The 17,433-nt window shown below is 37.6% G+C and overlaps 1 protein-coding gene across 1 annotated transcript; it reads left to right on the top strand.

Annotated features, from left to right (window-relative positions):
- The first annotated feature begins 214 nt into the window (after positions 1-214).
- Positions 215-628, top strand: LOC125917055 (60S ribosomal protein L28-like). The gene has a single exon (XM_049623308.1). The coding sequence runs from the start codon at positions 215-217 to the stop codon at positions 626-628; it is 414 nt and encodes a 137-aa protein (XP_049479265.1).
- Positions 629-17,433: the final 16,805 nt, after the last annotated feature.

The raw sequence follows: 17,433 nt of genomic DNA on the forward strand, positions 1-17,433 counted from the left end.
AGCACGGAGCCAGATGGGGGGCTTAGTTTCACAAACTGTGAGATCATGACCTGAGCCAAAATCAGGAGATGGATGCTTAACAGACTGAGCCACCCATGTGCCCCTCAACTAAGATATATTTTTAAATAAGGCTTTTATTCTGTATTTACAGAAAAATTGTGAACGTAGTACAGAGAGGCTGTCTCACGCTGGTGCAGTGAAAGGAGAGGCTGCCATGTCTGCGCACCTGCAATGGGTGCTTGTGGGGAACGGCTCCAGCTTTCTGATCAAGTGGAACGAACAGATACACAACACTGAGCCCACTAACCTTAAAGCTCACAGCTCCTTCTGCTACAATGGGCTGATTCACTGCAAGACTGTGGGTGTGGGGCTGGGGGCAGAGGGCAAAGGTATAGTGGTGGTCACAAAGCACAGAACCCTCCAGCAAAAGCCTGCCACCTCCAATGTGCTGACCACCATTAGCAAGAATGCCTGGGCCGCCCTCAGCAGCATCTGGCCCATGATCCACAAGAACAGTTATGGCCCAGATCTGTGCATGCCTGCCATTCACAGAGCCAGTGCCATCCTGTGCAGCCAGAAGCCTGTGACGGTGAAGAGGAAGGAGGGCCTTCCCACCAAGAGCTCCTGAGCCCCTGCCCCCAGCAAAAAAGATGTCAACCACCTAAAAAAATATTGCAGAGAGATTCATGCATTTACCCCATACCCAGATTCCCTTATTATTAATATCTTACATTAGTATGATAAAATTATCACATTAGTGAAGCGATATTGACATGTTAGTAACCAAAGTCAATACTTTCTTTCAGTTTCCATAACTTTTACCTAATGTCTTATCTTTTCTGGGATCCAAGCCAGAAAATGATACCACGTTGCATTTAGTCATAATCTCTTTTGGCTCCTTTTGGCTGTAACAGTGTTTTTTGTTGTTTTTGATGACTTTAAAGTTTTGAAGTGTACTTGTCAGGCAATTTGTAGAATCTTCCTTGTGTAGAATTGATCTGTTTTCTTCAATAGATGCATTGATACATCTATCACTTTTTTTTTTAATTTTTTTTAACGTTTATTTATTTTTGAGACAGAGAGAGACAGAGCATGAATGGGGGAGGGTCAGAGAGAGGGAGACACAGAATCTGAAACAGGCTCCAGGCTCTGAGCTGTCAGCACAGAGCCGGACGCGGGGCTTGAACTCACGGAACGTGAGGTCATGACCTGAGCCGAAGTCGGACGCTTAACCGACTGAGCCATCCAGGCGCCCCATACATCTATCACTTTTGATGTTAACATCACCTGGCTTAGGCAATGTTTGTCAGGTTTCTCTACTATACTGTTACTCTTTTCCCCTCTCTTTTCATCCTGTTTTGGGTGTTTTGGAAGAAAGTGGCCTTGCACAGCCCTATTCAACGAGTGGGGAGTTGTATTCTAACTCCTTGAGGGTGAAGTAGCTACATGAATAATTTGCAATTCCTCTGCATGAACAATTTATTATCCCCATTTATTTATTTATTTATTCAATCATTTATATATACCAGTATGAACCCATGGATATTTATTTTATATTTCATACTATAATCCAAATAATTCTTTATTTTGTTGCTTAAATTGTTCCAGCCTTGGCCATTGGGAGCTTCTTCAGTTGGTTCCTGTGTCCCTTTGACTCCTATCATTATCATTTCCCCCCTTACATTTTGGCACTGTATATTTTGTCTATTTTTTATTTTGTCCTAGAATCTTCCATTTCCCCAAAGATTCCTTGTTCTGTGTATTGGAGGGTGATATTAGAAATCAAGATCTGGGTGCTAGGTGTGTTTGTTTCTACTGCAATGTCATTGCTTCCAGGCTTGATGGAGAAAGGAAATATGTATGTATAAACAAAACAGTATAGATACACATATTTATAAATACTTACATATGTACCTGTCTATATCAATGTTGAGCTAAACATGAGTTGGTACTCATGTGCCCAACTTTGGTGCCATTACACCATGAATCATTCTACACTTCTTTTGTAGATTCTTTGGGATATCAGACACAACAATTGTGTCAAATAATAGTTTCATTTCTTCCTTTCCAACATGTATAACTTTTATATATTTTTCTTGTTATGTTGTACTAGCTAGGGCTTCCATTAAGTATTGAATAGGAATGATGCAAGAAGACATTCTTGACTTCTTCCCGATCTTAGGGAGGAAGCATCCAGCTTCTCTCCAATAAATATGATGCAGAATGTAGGTTTTTGTTAGTTGTTCTTTGTCAAGTTGAGAAAGTTTTCTTCTATTCCTGGTTTTCTGACAGTATTTTTTAAAATATAATAAATAAATGTTACATTTTGTCAAAAAATTTTTTGGCATTGACTGATAACATCACATGACTTCTTTAGCCTGTTGATGTGATAGATTACATTAATTGATTTTTGAATGTTGAATCTTTCTTGCATACCTGGAATGAATTTCACTTGATTGTAGGTTTTAATTCTTTTAAAACATTAGCGAACAGAACCCAATAATATTTTATTGAAGATTTTGTGTCTATGTTTATGTGAATTATTCTCTGTAGGTGTGTGTGTGTGTGTGTTCACACGCATGAGCATGGTAAAGTTTTTATTTTGTTAATAGGGCAATGTTTGCCTTATAGAATGAGTTAGAAAGTCTTCTCTCTGGTTTTACTTTCTGACAGAGATTATGAAGAATCAATATTATTTCTTCCTTAAATGTTTGGTAGAATTCACTAGTAAAACCGTTTGGGCTTGGTACTTTTCTTTTTGCAAGTTTATTAATTGTTGAGACAATTTCTTTAATAGGTTTTTTTCAAGTTATTTATACACACATGAATTTTAGTAGGTTGTATCTTTCAATAAATTGGTCCATTTCACCTAGGTTGTCCAATTTGTGGGCACACAGTTGTTCATAATATTCCTTTATTATTCTTTTAACATACTTGAGATCAAGAGTAATGAAAACTCTTTTCTTTCTGTTTAGTGTTAATTTGTGTCTTCCCTTTTTTCTTTGTTATCAATTTTATTGAAATTAAAAATAGCTTTTCTCTATTGTTTGAATGTTTTAAATTTCATTGACTTCTGCTATAATTTTTATTATTTTGGTTTTCCTTGCTTTATGCTTAAATTACTCTAGTTTCCTAAAAAGGAAGATTATATTATTGATTTTTTACCTTTATTCTATTTTAATATGTTCATTTAATGTAATGCATTTCTCTTTAAGCACTGCTTTTGCTACATCCCTAATAATTTGATAAATTGTATTTTATTTTCATCTAGTTCAATTATTTAAAAATTTCTCATAAGACTTCTTTGATCCTTGTATTATCTAGAAGTCTTTTGTTTAATTTCCAAATATTTGGGAGATTTTCCAGCTGTCCTTCTGTCATTAATTTCTAGCTTAATTCCATTGTGGTCTGAGAATATATTTTGTATGGTTTCTATTCTCTTTTTGGTGAGTGATTTATAGCCTAGAATGTGGCCTACACTTGTGGATATGAGCTGGAGAAGAATGTGTATTCTGTTGTTGTTGGATGGAATATTCTATAAAGGTCAATTAGAGCAAGTCAAATGACAGGGATGTTAAGGTCAACTATATGCTTACTGATATTCTGCCTGTCTATTACTGACAAAAGTATGTTGAAGTCTCTGACTATAGTGGATTTATCTATTTCTCCTTGTAGTTCTATTGCATTTTGCCTTGTTGCTTTCTTGTTAGATGCATTCATGTTTAGGATTGCTATGTCTTCTTAGAGAATTGATCACTTTATCATTACGTAATGCTTTCTTTATCCCTGATAATCTTTTTTGTAAATGTAGACTTGTCAGAAATTTGTATACCTACTCCAACTTTTATGAATTAGTGTTATCATGGTATGTCTTTCTAAATCTTTTTACTTTTAATTTATCTCTGTCTTTATATTTAATGTGGGTTTCTTGTAGACAACATAAATTTGGGTATGGGTTGTTTATCCACTTTGACAATCTCAGCTTTTAATAGGTGTATTTAGATCACTCATACTTTAAGGTGATTATTGACATAATTGCATTAATATCTACTGTGTTTGTACCTGTTTTCTATTCCTTACCCTTGTCATTTTTCTTCTTTTTTTCTGTTTTCTGTGGTCTTAACTGAGAAAGTTATATGATTCAATTTTATCTCTTTTCAGCATTACAATTAAACTTCTTTTTTAAAATTTTAATGACCTGGAGTTTACATATACATTTTTAACAATCTAATTCCATGTTCAAATAATACTATATTGTTTCACATGTAATAAAGGTACTTTATAACAGAGTATTCCCCATTTCTCCCTTTGTGATATCCTTGTCATTTATTTCACTTAGTCATGTGTTACAGTCATCCAGTACACTGTTACTATTATGACTTTAAACAGTTATTTTTTAGATCAGTTAAGGATAAGGAAAGTAAGGGGCGCCTGGGTGGCTCAGTTGGTTGAGCATCTGACTTCGGCTCAGGTCATGATCTCGAAGTGTGAGTTTGAGCCCCGCATCTGGCTCTGTGCTGACAGCTCAGCCTGTTTTGGGTTCTGTGTCTCCCTCTCTCTCTGTCCCTCCCCTGCTCACACTCTGTCTCTGTCTCAAAAATAAATAAACATTAAAAAAATTTTTAATAAAAAAAAGAATAAGGAAAGTAAAATCATTTATTCCCTTTTCATTCTCTTTTTGTCTTTAGGTAGATCCAAGTTTCTGACTCGTATCATTTTCTTTTTGCACGAAAATCTTCTTTTTGGGTTTCAGACAAATCTGTCAATGATGAATTGCCTTAATTTTTGCTTGTCTGGGAAATACATTATTTCTCATTCCCTTGTAAAGAATAACTTACTTGCTATAGAATTCTAGGTTGGTGATTTTTTCTTTCAACACTTAAAATATTTTACTGCACTCTCTTCTTCATTATATCATTTTGGTAAGTTATTATTTTTTTTCCTCTGTCACCTTTCAAAATTTTCTCAATGTCTTTTGTTTTCTGCAGTTTTAATATGATACGACTTGGTGTGTGTGTGTGTGTGTGTGTGTGTGTGTGTGTGCAAGCACACATATAGAGGGGTATGATTATTTTACTTTGTGTTTGTTGAGCTTTCCTGGATCTGTAGTTTGGAATCTGTCATCAGTTTTGGAAAGTAATTGGAAAGTTCTCCATTTTTTTTCTTCTCATTCTAATTTTCCAATTATGTGTATGTTATACCTTTTGAAATTATCCCACAGTTCCTGCATGGTTCATTCTGGTTTTTTAAATTCTTCTTTCTCTTTGCATTTCAGTTTGTAATTTCTTTTGGCCTATTTACAAAATCACTGATTCCTTCCTCAGCTGTGTCAAATCAATGGCTAATCTTATCAAGTGCATTGTGCATTCTTCATTTCTGTACTCTGTTTTTGATCGCTACACTTTCCTTTTGATTCTTTCTTGGATTTTCCATCTTTTGCTTATACTACCCATGTGTTTTTGCATGCTGTTTACTTTTCAGTTAAAATCTTTAACATATGGGGGGCGCCTGGGTGGCTCAATTGGTTAAGCGTCCGACTTTGGCTCAGGTCATGATCTCATAGTTCATGAGTTTAGGCCCCATGTCGGGCTCTGTGCTGACAGCTCAGAGCCTGGAGCCTGCTTCCGATTCTGTCTCCCTCTCTCTCTGCCCCTCCCCTGCTCATGCTGTGTCTCTCTCTCTCTCTCTGTCTCAAAAAATAAACATTAAAAAAATAAAAAATAAAAAAATGTATCTAACATATGAATCATAGTTATTTTAAATTCCTTCTCTCTCTCTCTCTCAAAAAATAAACATTAAAAAAATCAAAAATCAAAAATGTCTCTAACATATGAATCATAGTTACTTTAAATTCCTTTTCTGATAATACCCAAATTTGTGCCAGATATACTTCTGGTTCTGATGATTGTTGCATATATATATATATATATATATATATATATATATATATAATTTTAGAGAGATAGAGAGTGTGTGAGTTGGGGAAAGGGGCAGAGGGAGAGAGAGAATCTTAAGCAGGCTCCACGCTTAGTGCAGAGCCTGACACAGGGCTTGATCCAACGACCCTGGGACACTGACCTGAGCCAAAATCAACAGTTGGATGTTCAGGGTACCTGGGTGACTCAGTTGGTTAAGTGTCTGGTCATGATCTCATGGTTTGTGAGATTGAGCCCTGCAACAGGGTCTGGGCTGACAATGCAAGAGCCTGCTTGGGATTCTCTCTCTCCCTCTCTGCCCCTCTCCCACTTGCATGCTCTCTCTCTCTCTCAAAATACATAAATAAACATTAAAAAAAGAATTTCTTAAAAAAAAAAAAGGCAGGATGCTCAACCAATTGAACTCACTCAGGTGCCCCTACTGTTGTTGTTGAAAGCCAGATGTGTTTTAGCAGGTAGCAGGAACTAAAGTATGGTTCTATGTAATCTGGCTAGGCTTTTGGTTGGATTTAGTATTTGCTTCAGCTGTAGGTGCTAGAGGTTCAAATCTCTCTTGTGTCTGTGTTTTTGTCTCCCTATTTGGCCTTGGACTTCCCTAAGTAAAACATACAGAATTTGTCTCTTGCTGCTCTTTCTGCTGCACTCCATTGTTACTATATTGGAGTCTTGGTCTGACCTGTGGTCTGATGATATGTTATGGGGACGGGGAACACTCTATAATCCTTTGACTAAATCTCCGTTTGCACAGCCTGTATCTTGGGGCTGTGACTTTTGAAGGGTCTTTCCAGTGGTAATAGCTTTCCCCCCCCAAACCGCCACCTTCTGTATCTTTGCCTGGCTGCAGTGTTCCCAGTCTACTTCCTTTGGCCCTGGACCCCTCTTCACCATGTTTTCATCTTCTTAGATGAGACCAGAAGGAGGCCGCAGTGCTGGGGAAGGCCTTTCCCCAGTAGGGAAAATGTTCTGAGAAACTCTTTTCTCCCAGACTTGGGACCTTAATTATGGAGAAATCTCTGCTCATATTTCACAATTATTACTCTTTCCCTTCTCCTGCCAGAGTCCTTCAGGGGATCTTTCTCAGAGCTTAACCATGAGAATGCAGTGAGTTTCTCAGTGGTAAAACCCATGAACGTGTTTCCCCCAAATCCCAAGACTGCAGTCTTCAGGAATTTCTCATTCTTTAGCCCCACCCCCAGCCTCCAGCAGCTCATCAAAATTACCATTTCAGTATTATTGCCATTTAGGTATTCCTACCAGTTTATGGCTCCAGTGTGCTTCTCCAGATAAGATCTTGGCCGTGTTTGTCTAGATGAGCCTATTTCTCCTACTTGTTCAGATCTTACCTTCAACATTGTAGCTTGCCCCGTGACCTCAGTTCTCTGATGGTTCCAAGAAAAGTAATTTTCAGGTATTTTTAGGTTTTATTTGTTATAAGGACAGGAATAATGACTTCTAAGCTCTTTACTCTGTTGGGAGTTGAAACTGGAAGTCCAAGGACATAATTTTCATGTCACTGGATCATAGGAGGTACGAAGAAGGCAAGGGGAAGCAAGGCTGGAAAAATAGGTGTGGTCACGCTTCTCCAAAGCATTTTGTGCCAGGCCAAACATTTGGACTGTGTGCTGCAGGCCAGAGAGGGGCAACCGTGGAAGAATCTTAGCTGGGTGGTGACATACATTGGTGGCAGCATAGGAGTGCTTCTCTTGGGGACCAGAGGCTGGGGACAGACATGACCTGGTCAGACTGAGAGAATCGCATAACACATTCATTTCCCATTTGGATATCCGGAGTGGACCTCATGCTATTGTTCAGTTGTTATTTCAACAGGGCACATGTCATTGTTTAATTGAACTAGAAAGAAAACATTTTATGTTGTCTTGTTCCACACTGCCTTCCCAATAAACTGGGAATAGCACATACTTAAATAGCAATTGAACTGAGTGAACTGAATCATTCAGGAGTTTTAATGCAATTCTCAGCCCAAGGTATCCCCAGCAGCTATGTTGGTGGAAATACAGGTTAGAGGTGAATTATATATTATTTTCTGTAAATCTTAGAGAGTCATGTTAATTTTACACTTACGGTTAAAACGGAGGCAAAAAGAGATAGTTCCTGTCCTGCTGCCTTTTCAGGGATTATTATGTGCAAAGCTATAATGAGAACAATTTATAACACCATATATTTTTATGTTGTTAAAGTAGCACACCTATTTTGGTGCACATGAATCAACAGTTGTGATATAGTGAAACGTTATCTCAGAAAAGTTCAGGAAATCATTGTATCAAATACAGGCTGACTTTATTCAATAAGTAATAAACTGGCACCATCAGTGAGTCAGGTCCTGTTCTAGGCACCATGGATAAATATATGACTATCACATACCCGCCTTTAATGACTGAAAACCTAGTGGGTTGGGCAGGCATACAGCTATCAGTATCAATCAGATTGTGATAATAAGATGATAAAAAGCAAGGTAAATACCTTCTTTGAGTTTTTACTATGTAGCCAAGACTTATGCTAAGCATTTTGTATACATGATCACAGTTTTTATAGGGCCCCTGATACGTTGATGTTATTATACCCACTTTATAGATGAGAAATATGAAGCTCAGAGGTCTTAAGTGTTTGCCCAAGGTCACACAGTGAGCAGAGGAATCAGGAATGGAAATGAGATCTTTCTGGCTCTAAAGCTTTCACTTCCATCTGTTCACTCTACATTAAGGTATAAGAGCACAGAAAGTGTGATTTAATTCTATCTAGATGAGTCAAGAAAAGCTTCACAGATAAGGTGGCATTTAAATTAGATTTTGACAGGAGTCGGATACTGCCAGGATGAAAGTGAAGAAAGGAGCATATATAACAGAGGAAAGAGCAAAAGCAGAGGTATGGAAGGGTTCAGGAGGAAGGAAGCCAGCAGTGCAGGAGTGTGGCTTATGGATGGGACCTGTGGATAAGGAAGAGGAAGGGCGTTTGCTTCCGTATGAAGGTATGAATTCTGAGCCATGAAGGGATTTTGGAACAGAAGCACTACTGACCTGACCCAATCTGAGTTTTAGCAAGGTTTACACTGGAGGCATGTAGAAGATGAAGTGTCAAGGTAGCAAGGCTGGAGGCAGGGAGATCGCGTTGAAAGCTGTTACGAAGCACAGGAAAAAGAAGTTAAAGACCTAATTCTTAATACTAAGTTAAAAAAAATGTATACAGAGGATCAGAATATCTTAAGTGCCTTTATAAGAAAAAAACTTTGATTCCCCTGAGATTTCTGGACATTTGATCCTGATGGTTGTCTTCAGACTCCTATTGTTGCTTTCTTTAGACAACACTGGAGCTCAGGATCCTGAACTTTGAAAGTTAAAATATGCCTGCTAGTCGTATCTTTTACACCTGTTTTTGTGAAAACTTAAATGGATTATATTCACTTAAAGTGTGTTTAGAGAGAGTAGTTAATTAAGCCCATTTCTGTGGCAAAAGGAAGTCGAGACAATTCTCTTATGTTTAACTCATGTCTTTGAAGTTCTTTACAAAGCACAGACACATTTCTTTGTTAGGGATTAAGCTAGAAAGGGTCTGAAAATAAAATGTCACCTGGAACTGGAGTGAGAATTTGGGAGAAATCCAGATACTCACTAGTATGTATCCACGGAGTATTCCATAGAACTGGCCATGAGGGGCCTCTTCATTTCTGGAGAGGGCAGTGCTGGAACAGGTAATGGGCAGAGTCTGAGAAAAATAATAAGCTGATTCTGTATCACAGGAAAATACAGATCCCTCAGCCAAGACCTTTTTTAATTGGCAACTGGTCTGCTTGGGGTTAGAGCCGTCTCTCATCAAGCGAAGGCAGACCATCGTAGATGGGCCATCTGCTCTTTTCCTTAGCAATGGCACTTGTTCAGATCTTACCTTTAGAACCTGCTCCTCTTGATGAGATAAACAATATGTTTGAAGCACCAGAGATGCTGTGCAGCGTAGCAGAGAAATGATGTTTTATGAAGTGTCATCCTGTGCAGCCATCTGCAGAGAATCACATTTGACCATCCTTGGGGACTATTCCATTTATCCCAGGGTTCTGATTCCATCCATTGAAAACTGTCAATTTTTTTGTTTGTTTGTTTAAAGATGAGCATACCCCACTGCCCCTTTTTTAGATGCAGAAAAGTTTCTCCATTATAGAATGATTTATGGATAAAAGAGTTATTGGAGATGAATTATTTCATGGGAATATGATATAAAACATGATAATGCTTCACACCCAAATAAGAGTTACTAGTCAACCTGTTTACTGTCTCCTGTAAACTCATTGTTCAGAACTATACTCCACCTCAAGATTAGCTAGAAATTGGGTCAGTAAATAAATGTGTCCTGAAAAGAATTATATTTATATTAGCCATTAACACATAATTTAAAACATTTAAAAATTTTAATTCATTCAAAACGATGTAATGAGACAGACAGTATTTAGTAGTGATGATGAATACATCATGTAGTTTCAATCCACTACTGTATATATTTATTTTTAAAACCCATTTTCTCATCGAGCCACGGTACCATTATTATACCTAACAAAGTTAATGATAATTCTCTAATAATTTAGAATACTTTGTCCATTTTAAAATTCCTTCAATGGTATCAAAAATATGTTTTTAAAGTTGATTTTCTTTCATAAGGTCCACTCATTGAATATGGTTGCTATGTCTTTTAAGCATCTTCTTAAATATTTATTTCTCACATACTATTGACTTGTTAGAAATGTTGGCCCAATTGTCCTGTAGAATCTCCTACATGCTGAACTCGCTTCTTGTGGCATAATTTTACTCATTCCTTCATGCTCTACGTTATTGAAGAGTGGACTTTACCTAAGGCTTGATTAGAGCACGTTAATTTTTTTTTTTTTTTTTTTTTTTGCAAACCTCATAGATGTGTATTTGATTCACACTTGGAAGTGTACAATGTCTGGTTTTCTCATGATGGGTAATGCTGAGTAATTATTGACCCCTTCAGCTTTTCTCCTAATAGTGTACATTCATGACACACTTGTTTGTAAATTATTTTTCATTAGACTTCGCAAAAGGATGGGTTTCTAATTCTAACACACTTCACGTATTTGTTAGCTATAATTTTTCTCTACAGACAAATTGCCGCTCATTGGCTAGGTCAAATATGGTATGATCTATGGTGGGCTTGATTTCAACCTTTCCACAAAGAACTCCCCTTCCTTTTAGGAGGGAATGGGACCCAGAGATCACATTCTGGGTCCCAGGGGTAATCACCGCTCCTGACTTGCCACCATTTTCAGACACATAGTAGACAGAACTAGTCAATATAATAATTTTAAACAAGAGAGATAAAATCATTTTATATGAATCTCTAATTCATTTTTAAGATGTAGAGTTTTTTTTTACTTCTTGAATTTTTTTTTCTGAAGCCTCTCAAATCCTTGTTTTCATGGACTTTAACACAATTACTTACTCACAATATACCTGTAATAGTTTAAAAATAGAAACACTAACATTAGTACTAAAATTAAGTCTACAGAATATAGTTTAAGATTTCTGTCTCCCTAATTATGAATGAGTGATGAGGATTAGACACACACACACACACACACACACACAACCCAGATGCATCTTAATTTCTTTTTCTGTGCTTTCTTCCCATCTTCTGCCAATTTTTATATTAGGTGCTTGATCATTTTCTTCTCAATTATGAGGATCCTTTTAAATATTAGGGATATCCAGACCCTATGCTGTAAGTTGCAAACATTTTTCTCAGTTTATCATTTATTTACCTACTTCTTTTTAAGGTTTATTTATTTAGTTTGAGAGAAAGAGAGAGAGAGGTGCGAGTATGGTAGGGGCAGAAAGGAAGGGAGAGAGAGAATCCCAAGCAGGCTCTGTACTGTTAGCACAGAGCTCTCATGAGGCGGGGCCTGAACTCACAAACCTTGAGGTCATGACTGGAGCTGAAATCAAGAGTCGGTTGTTCAACTGGCTTAGGCATCCCTATTTACTTATTTTTTGAAGTGAACATAACCTCAAGATTTTATTGTCTTCATAATAGGACAGAAGATGAAGCTTAGAATTGGATCACTTGGCCCTTTCTCTTATCTCCTCTCAGTTTAAAATGTTTGCATTTCTTGGGGCATGTGGGTAGCTCGGTCAGTTGAACATCTGACTCTTGATTTTGGCTCAGGTCATGAGATCATGATCTTGAGCTCCATGTTGGGCTCCACGTTAGGCTCAGTGCGTGGAGCACAGAGCCTGCTTGCTCTCCCTCTCTCTCTCTGCCCCTCCCCTACTTGTGTGCATGTGCCCTCCTTCTCTCTCAAAATAAATAAATAAACTTAAAAAAAAAAAAGGAGAAGATGTTTGGCATCTCTTAATAGCCAGCATTCTTTTAGATCTGTATTTGGGGTCAACACATTCAAGCCTTAGCACAATCTTCTTTGTAGTTTTAGCCGCTTCCCAGAAAATTGACTCAGATTGTCCACCATAGCCACTCCGTTCCCTGTCATCATGGTACTTTTCTTGGGCATACAGAGAATTCTTGCCTTTTGTGTACTGTCTCATTTTATGAGGTTGATGCCTGCCATGCTTTTTATAGACAGGCCAGCAGATTTTAAGAACAATTTACCAAGTATGTGGGATTGTTATCAGCATGGAAAGAAAGCTCATTGATATTTTTACTTTGTATATAGTATTTTATGATGCAAACTTATTTGTTTTTAATTCTTATGTAGCCAAATTTGTTAAGTTGTTCCTGTATTGCTTCAATTTTGAATTAGATGAATTATCTACCCCTGGCTTATGAAGAATTCATCCTTGTTTTTCCCTATTGTGCTTGTGGTTTCTTATTCTGATCCACTTGATATTCCTACAGGTGTATAGTGTGAAGAGGAACAGATTCAGTTTTCTCTTACTCCATATGGCTTCTTGGTTAGCAACAAACTTTATTAAAAAATTTACTTTAGACCTCTACTTCTAGATGGAATGGACTAGCTTATATCTTGGTAAGACAAAATGGAAACAGTAAAATAAAAATGATAATAATACAAAATGAATTTTTGGCAGGTATTGGTGAAATGTCATGCCCTTGAGGACTTAAGGGACCCAGTTACTGGAGAGCGGGAGACGCATTGAGAGGAACCAAATGTTCTCTGCTTTCCTTGCCCTTGAGGAATATGCTGATGTAGAAGTGCCCAGGACTGAGAGTCTGAGAAGCTGAGAAGCCAAGCATAAAGCAGTCTAAAATACTGAGAAGATCTGGAGTTCGCAATTTAGTAAGTTTTGACGAATGCCTACTATCTTATAATGAACACTCAAACAAGATACAGAGTATTTCATCACCCTAGAAAACTCTTTTGTGCTTCTTTCCAGTCAATACCCTGTAGAAGCTACTACTGTTATGATTTCTTTCCACATGGATTAGTTTTGCCTATTCTCAGACTTCTTATAATAGGATCATAGAGCATGTACTTATTTAGGTCTTTCTTAATTTTGTTAAATATACTACTTTCGACATTCATCTATGTTGTTTGTATCAGTATCTCTTGTTTTTCAATTGGCTAGTTTACTTTTGAGGAATAAGGCTCCATCCTAAACTGTACCCCAGTTGTTCAGTCCTTGGATATCTTGTATGCCTGTCTCACTTATTTACTTACCCTCTGGGGTTAGACTTTTTCTCTGTGCCTCCACCTGGCCTTATGTGTACTTCTCCTGTGGTACCTATGCCCATCGTAGGCAGAGATGAGGGTTTAACTATCCTTTATCTCCAGGTTTAGCACAGTTTCTATTACATGGTAAGTGGCCGGCATGTGAAAGACTTGACTAGAATTCTGCTTTTCATGGATTGATCGCCTGTCGCTTTGACACTGCCCCTTCACATTTGGTCGCCTTCGAACCTCCCTTGTCTTGAACAAACCCCCAAATGTGTGTCTTAATTTGACCTGTTGGACCATTGTCTAACATTACAAATGGGAATCTAATCTCTGAGTCAGCTAAATAAGACTGTAAACGTATTAGCATACTCCTTGCCATGCATTAGTTGCTTAATAAAGTGGGGAGAAAGAAATGGAGAACCCAAGCCCAATCCTTCTTTGGCCAATCGCCGACACCACAGAGGTCCCACTATGTCCTCCAGCTGAGCCTGGCCAAGCTATAAAACTAATCTTATTGTTTCTAAATTATAGCAAGTTTGTTTTCCTTTCTTGTTTTTTATTAAAAAAATCATTCTCTTTTATATATACCATTCTTATCTTCATCAGAAAAGAAGTGCTTTGCAGCAAGGAACTATGTCTGCCAGTACTTTCTTTTTACTTGCCCTAGGACTGAGCTACAGTTTTGTACACACTGGACACTCAAAAATGTAGAGAATGGGGTGGTAATGAGTTCAGAACAGAATAATGAATAGATCTAATCCTTGAGGTGCTTGATAACATACAATGCCACATAAAAGCATATAATAACTATCACTCTTGATGGCAGAGCAAAATGAGTGAAAAGATAAAAATCAAAGAGAACATCTGGATAAAAAGCGAGGGGCATCAACAGAAGAGAAACTTAGCCATAAGAATGTTCTGTAGCTGTGGATTGCCAAACTCAAGGGAAAGGTGTAGAAAAATATGATAGGTTCCGCTTACAGGGAACTCAGTTTCCTTAGCAAATGGATTTGGTAATTGGAATTTTTGTTCCTTTTTTTCCTCTGGGAGTGTGTGGGTGAAAGTTAATTAATGTGGTAAAACTGCACAGTGTCTTTGAAAATTGCAACTTCTGAAAGACCCATTGCACTACATCTGTGTCATTTGGGTGATGACGTGGGAATGGTAAAGAGGACCCAGACCTACCCGATGTTTTCTCTCTGAGCTTTCCGACTCGAGACTCGAGATCATGTAACTGGAGAAGGAACAAAATGGAGGAAGACGAATACTACAGATTTTTAACGGATGATTGTGAGCCAAATTGCATAGCTTGGTGCATAAATCTCCCCTCTTAGGCTATTGGGGCAACCTTCAAATTTGCATACTCAAGTTGAATTCCACTGTCTCTAAGTCTCCATCCACTTCATTACCTTTTCTTACTTCTCATGTTTTCACGAGTTGTTCAAGTAACTACGGCTGAGTAATAAATTATCCCAAACTTAGTAGTATAAAGCGGCTATTTTATAATGCTTACAAATTCTGGGGGTCAGAAATTCAGACACAATATTACAGGGATGGCTTGTCTCTGCTCTACAATATGTCAGTCTTCATGTCCCCAGGGGTGAGTGGAACCATGGCGACAAATATCTAGAGGATTTATTACTTGCATGTCTGATGTCTTGGCTGGGGACTCAAAGCTGTGCTTGGCTGGGACTGTCTCCACAGGTTCTCTCAGCATTGTGGCTGGGTTTCAGGAAGGAGAGCCTTGAGACCGAGCATTCCAAGAGAGCCAGGCAGAAGCTCTATGTTCTTCATGGCCCAACTGTACAAATCATGGGTCTTTGCTTCTTTTATACTCTGTCTTCAGAGCAGCCACAAGGGCCCTGAGCATCTAGGGGAGGGAGATGACATAGACCACACTTTCTGATGGGAGAAGTGTCAAAGGATTTGCAGCAATCGTGAAACAAAACAAAACAAAGAAAAAAACTACCACATGTGTACATTAGAAAGCAAACACAAACCAAAATAAAATAAAATTAAAAGATATTTTATTAATACTTTCTCAGGCTTGCTCAGAGGAAGCGAGCCTGTCCTTTTGTTTCTTGTCCTTTTGCTATAATAGTACTAAGTCCTGTCTAATAGGGTTCTAGGTTGGATTCTGACAATAAGGCATTTGCATGATATTTGGAAGTTGGAAGAGAGGCCATTTTTAGTACCTGATAACGGTGGGCAGGTGGCAAATCTCTGCTTCAGTGCTACCATCAGCTGAGTTCATTAATGATAATTTCCTTAATTGTCCACAGATTCCTATTTTCTTAAATTTCCCAGCAGTCTTTTCCCCCACCTTTTCTCCTTGGCCCTTGCATCAGTTCTGTGAGTACTATTTCCCTGTATTAAGTTCCTTCTTCTTTGAAATGCCTAGAGAAAGTCCCCTGTTTTCACACTGACCCTTTAATCTATCTAATTCACTTATGTGTTTTATATTTGATTGGATCAGAAAATTATTTTGCAAGTATCGGTTTCTAAAGGTCAGACATATTCCATTTGGGGATTTGCAAAAATTCCCTTTATAAAATAGTAATAGCTAATTTTATTTAGTTGGCTAATTTACATTGAAAGTCTTCAAATAGCTATTTAAAATAGCGAGGAAAATAATTTTTGGAATGAAGTTATTAATATAAATCAGATAATTTTTAGTAAGAAAGAAAAGGAAGAATGTTTTGACAATACCTCATTTTTGGGGTAAAATGCCATGAATACAAGGAAAGCCTAAATAATTTAATAAACTCCTAAGTAATATAATACATACTGAACAAATTATGGTAAATGCCCATAGAATTCTGATATTTAAAGAGACATTTGAAATAGTAAAGAAAAAAGTATGTTGTTTTTTTTTTTAAGTTCATTTATTTATTTTGATAGAGACAGAGACAGTGCGAGTGGGGGAGGGGCCAGAGGAAGAGTGAGACAGAGAGCGAATCCCAAACAGGCTCTGTGCTGCCAGCTGCAGAACCGGACACGGGGCTGGAACTCATGAACCCTGAGACCATGACCTGAGCCAAAACTAAGAGTTGGTAGCTTAACTGACTGAGCCACCCAGACCCCGAAAAAAGTATACTTTAATTTAGCGTATTTTGTCCTTTTTTGGTGTTCTCTTGCAGTTAATAGTTTTTATCAGAACGTCTGTCCATATTACACTTAGAAGCATAAATATCTATGGCACTGCTCATCTATATTTACAGACAAGAAAGTGGTAATGAGATATTTCATGCAGATAATGAATAAATGTACATAGAATATAATATACAAGAATGCTACTAATTCTGTCAGAGTCAAAGATAGAACCAGCACTGTCTTTGTTCCTAAAGATCATATCATTGTTCAGTAATTTTAAATACAATAATAACAGGTGTTTTTTTTCAATACATGAAATTTATTGTCAAATTGGTTTCCATACAACACCCAGTGCTCATCCCAAAAGGTGCCCTCCTCAATACCCATCACCCACCCCCCATCAACCCTCAGTTTAAGAACAGGTTTTAAAGAGATTATAGTCAAGCTTGAATTTAACTTAGAGTTGGGCACTGCAAAAGATTTTGGGCAAAATTTCTAACTACTTTATTTCTGACTACTTGAAAGAAATTCCAAAAAGTAACCCTTTATTCTTGATCCTCTTTATATTTAGACCCCCAGAGAGTCAGACCATTGAAAAAATTTTAACCTGGAGTTTGCCAGGTAAATATGCCTTTGCAAGTTGAGAAGGTTAGCTAAGGTGGGAATCCTACTTTGGTAAATATTATGGCTTGAACATTTTGCATGTTGATGTCAGCTTGCAGACTAATCTCAACCCAGAGCCTGGAAAGT

The sequence above is a fragment of the Panthera uncia genome, unplaced genomic scaffold (genome assembly GCF_023721935.1).
Source record: "Panthera uncia isolate 11264 unplaced genomic scaffold, Puncia_PCG_1.0 HiC_scaffold_1436, whole genome shotgun sequence".
Taxonomy (NCBI): domain Eukaryota; kingdom Metazoa; phylum Chordata; class Mammalia; order Carnivora; family Felidae; genus Panthera; species Panthera uncia.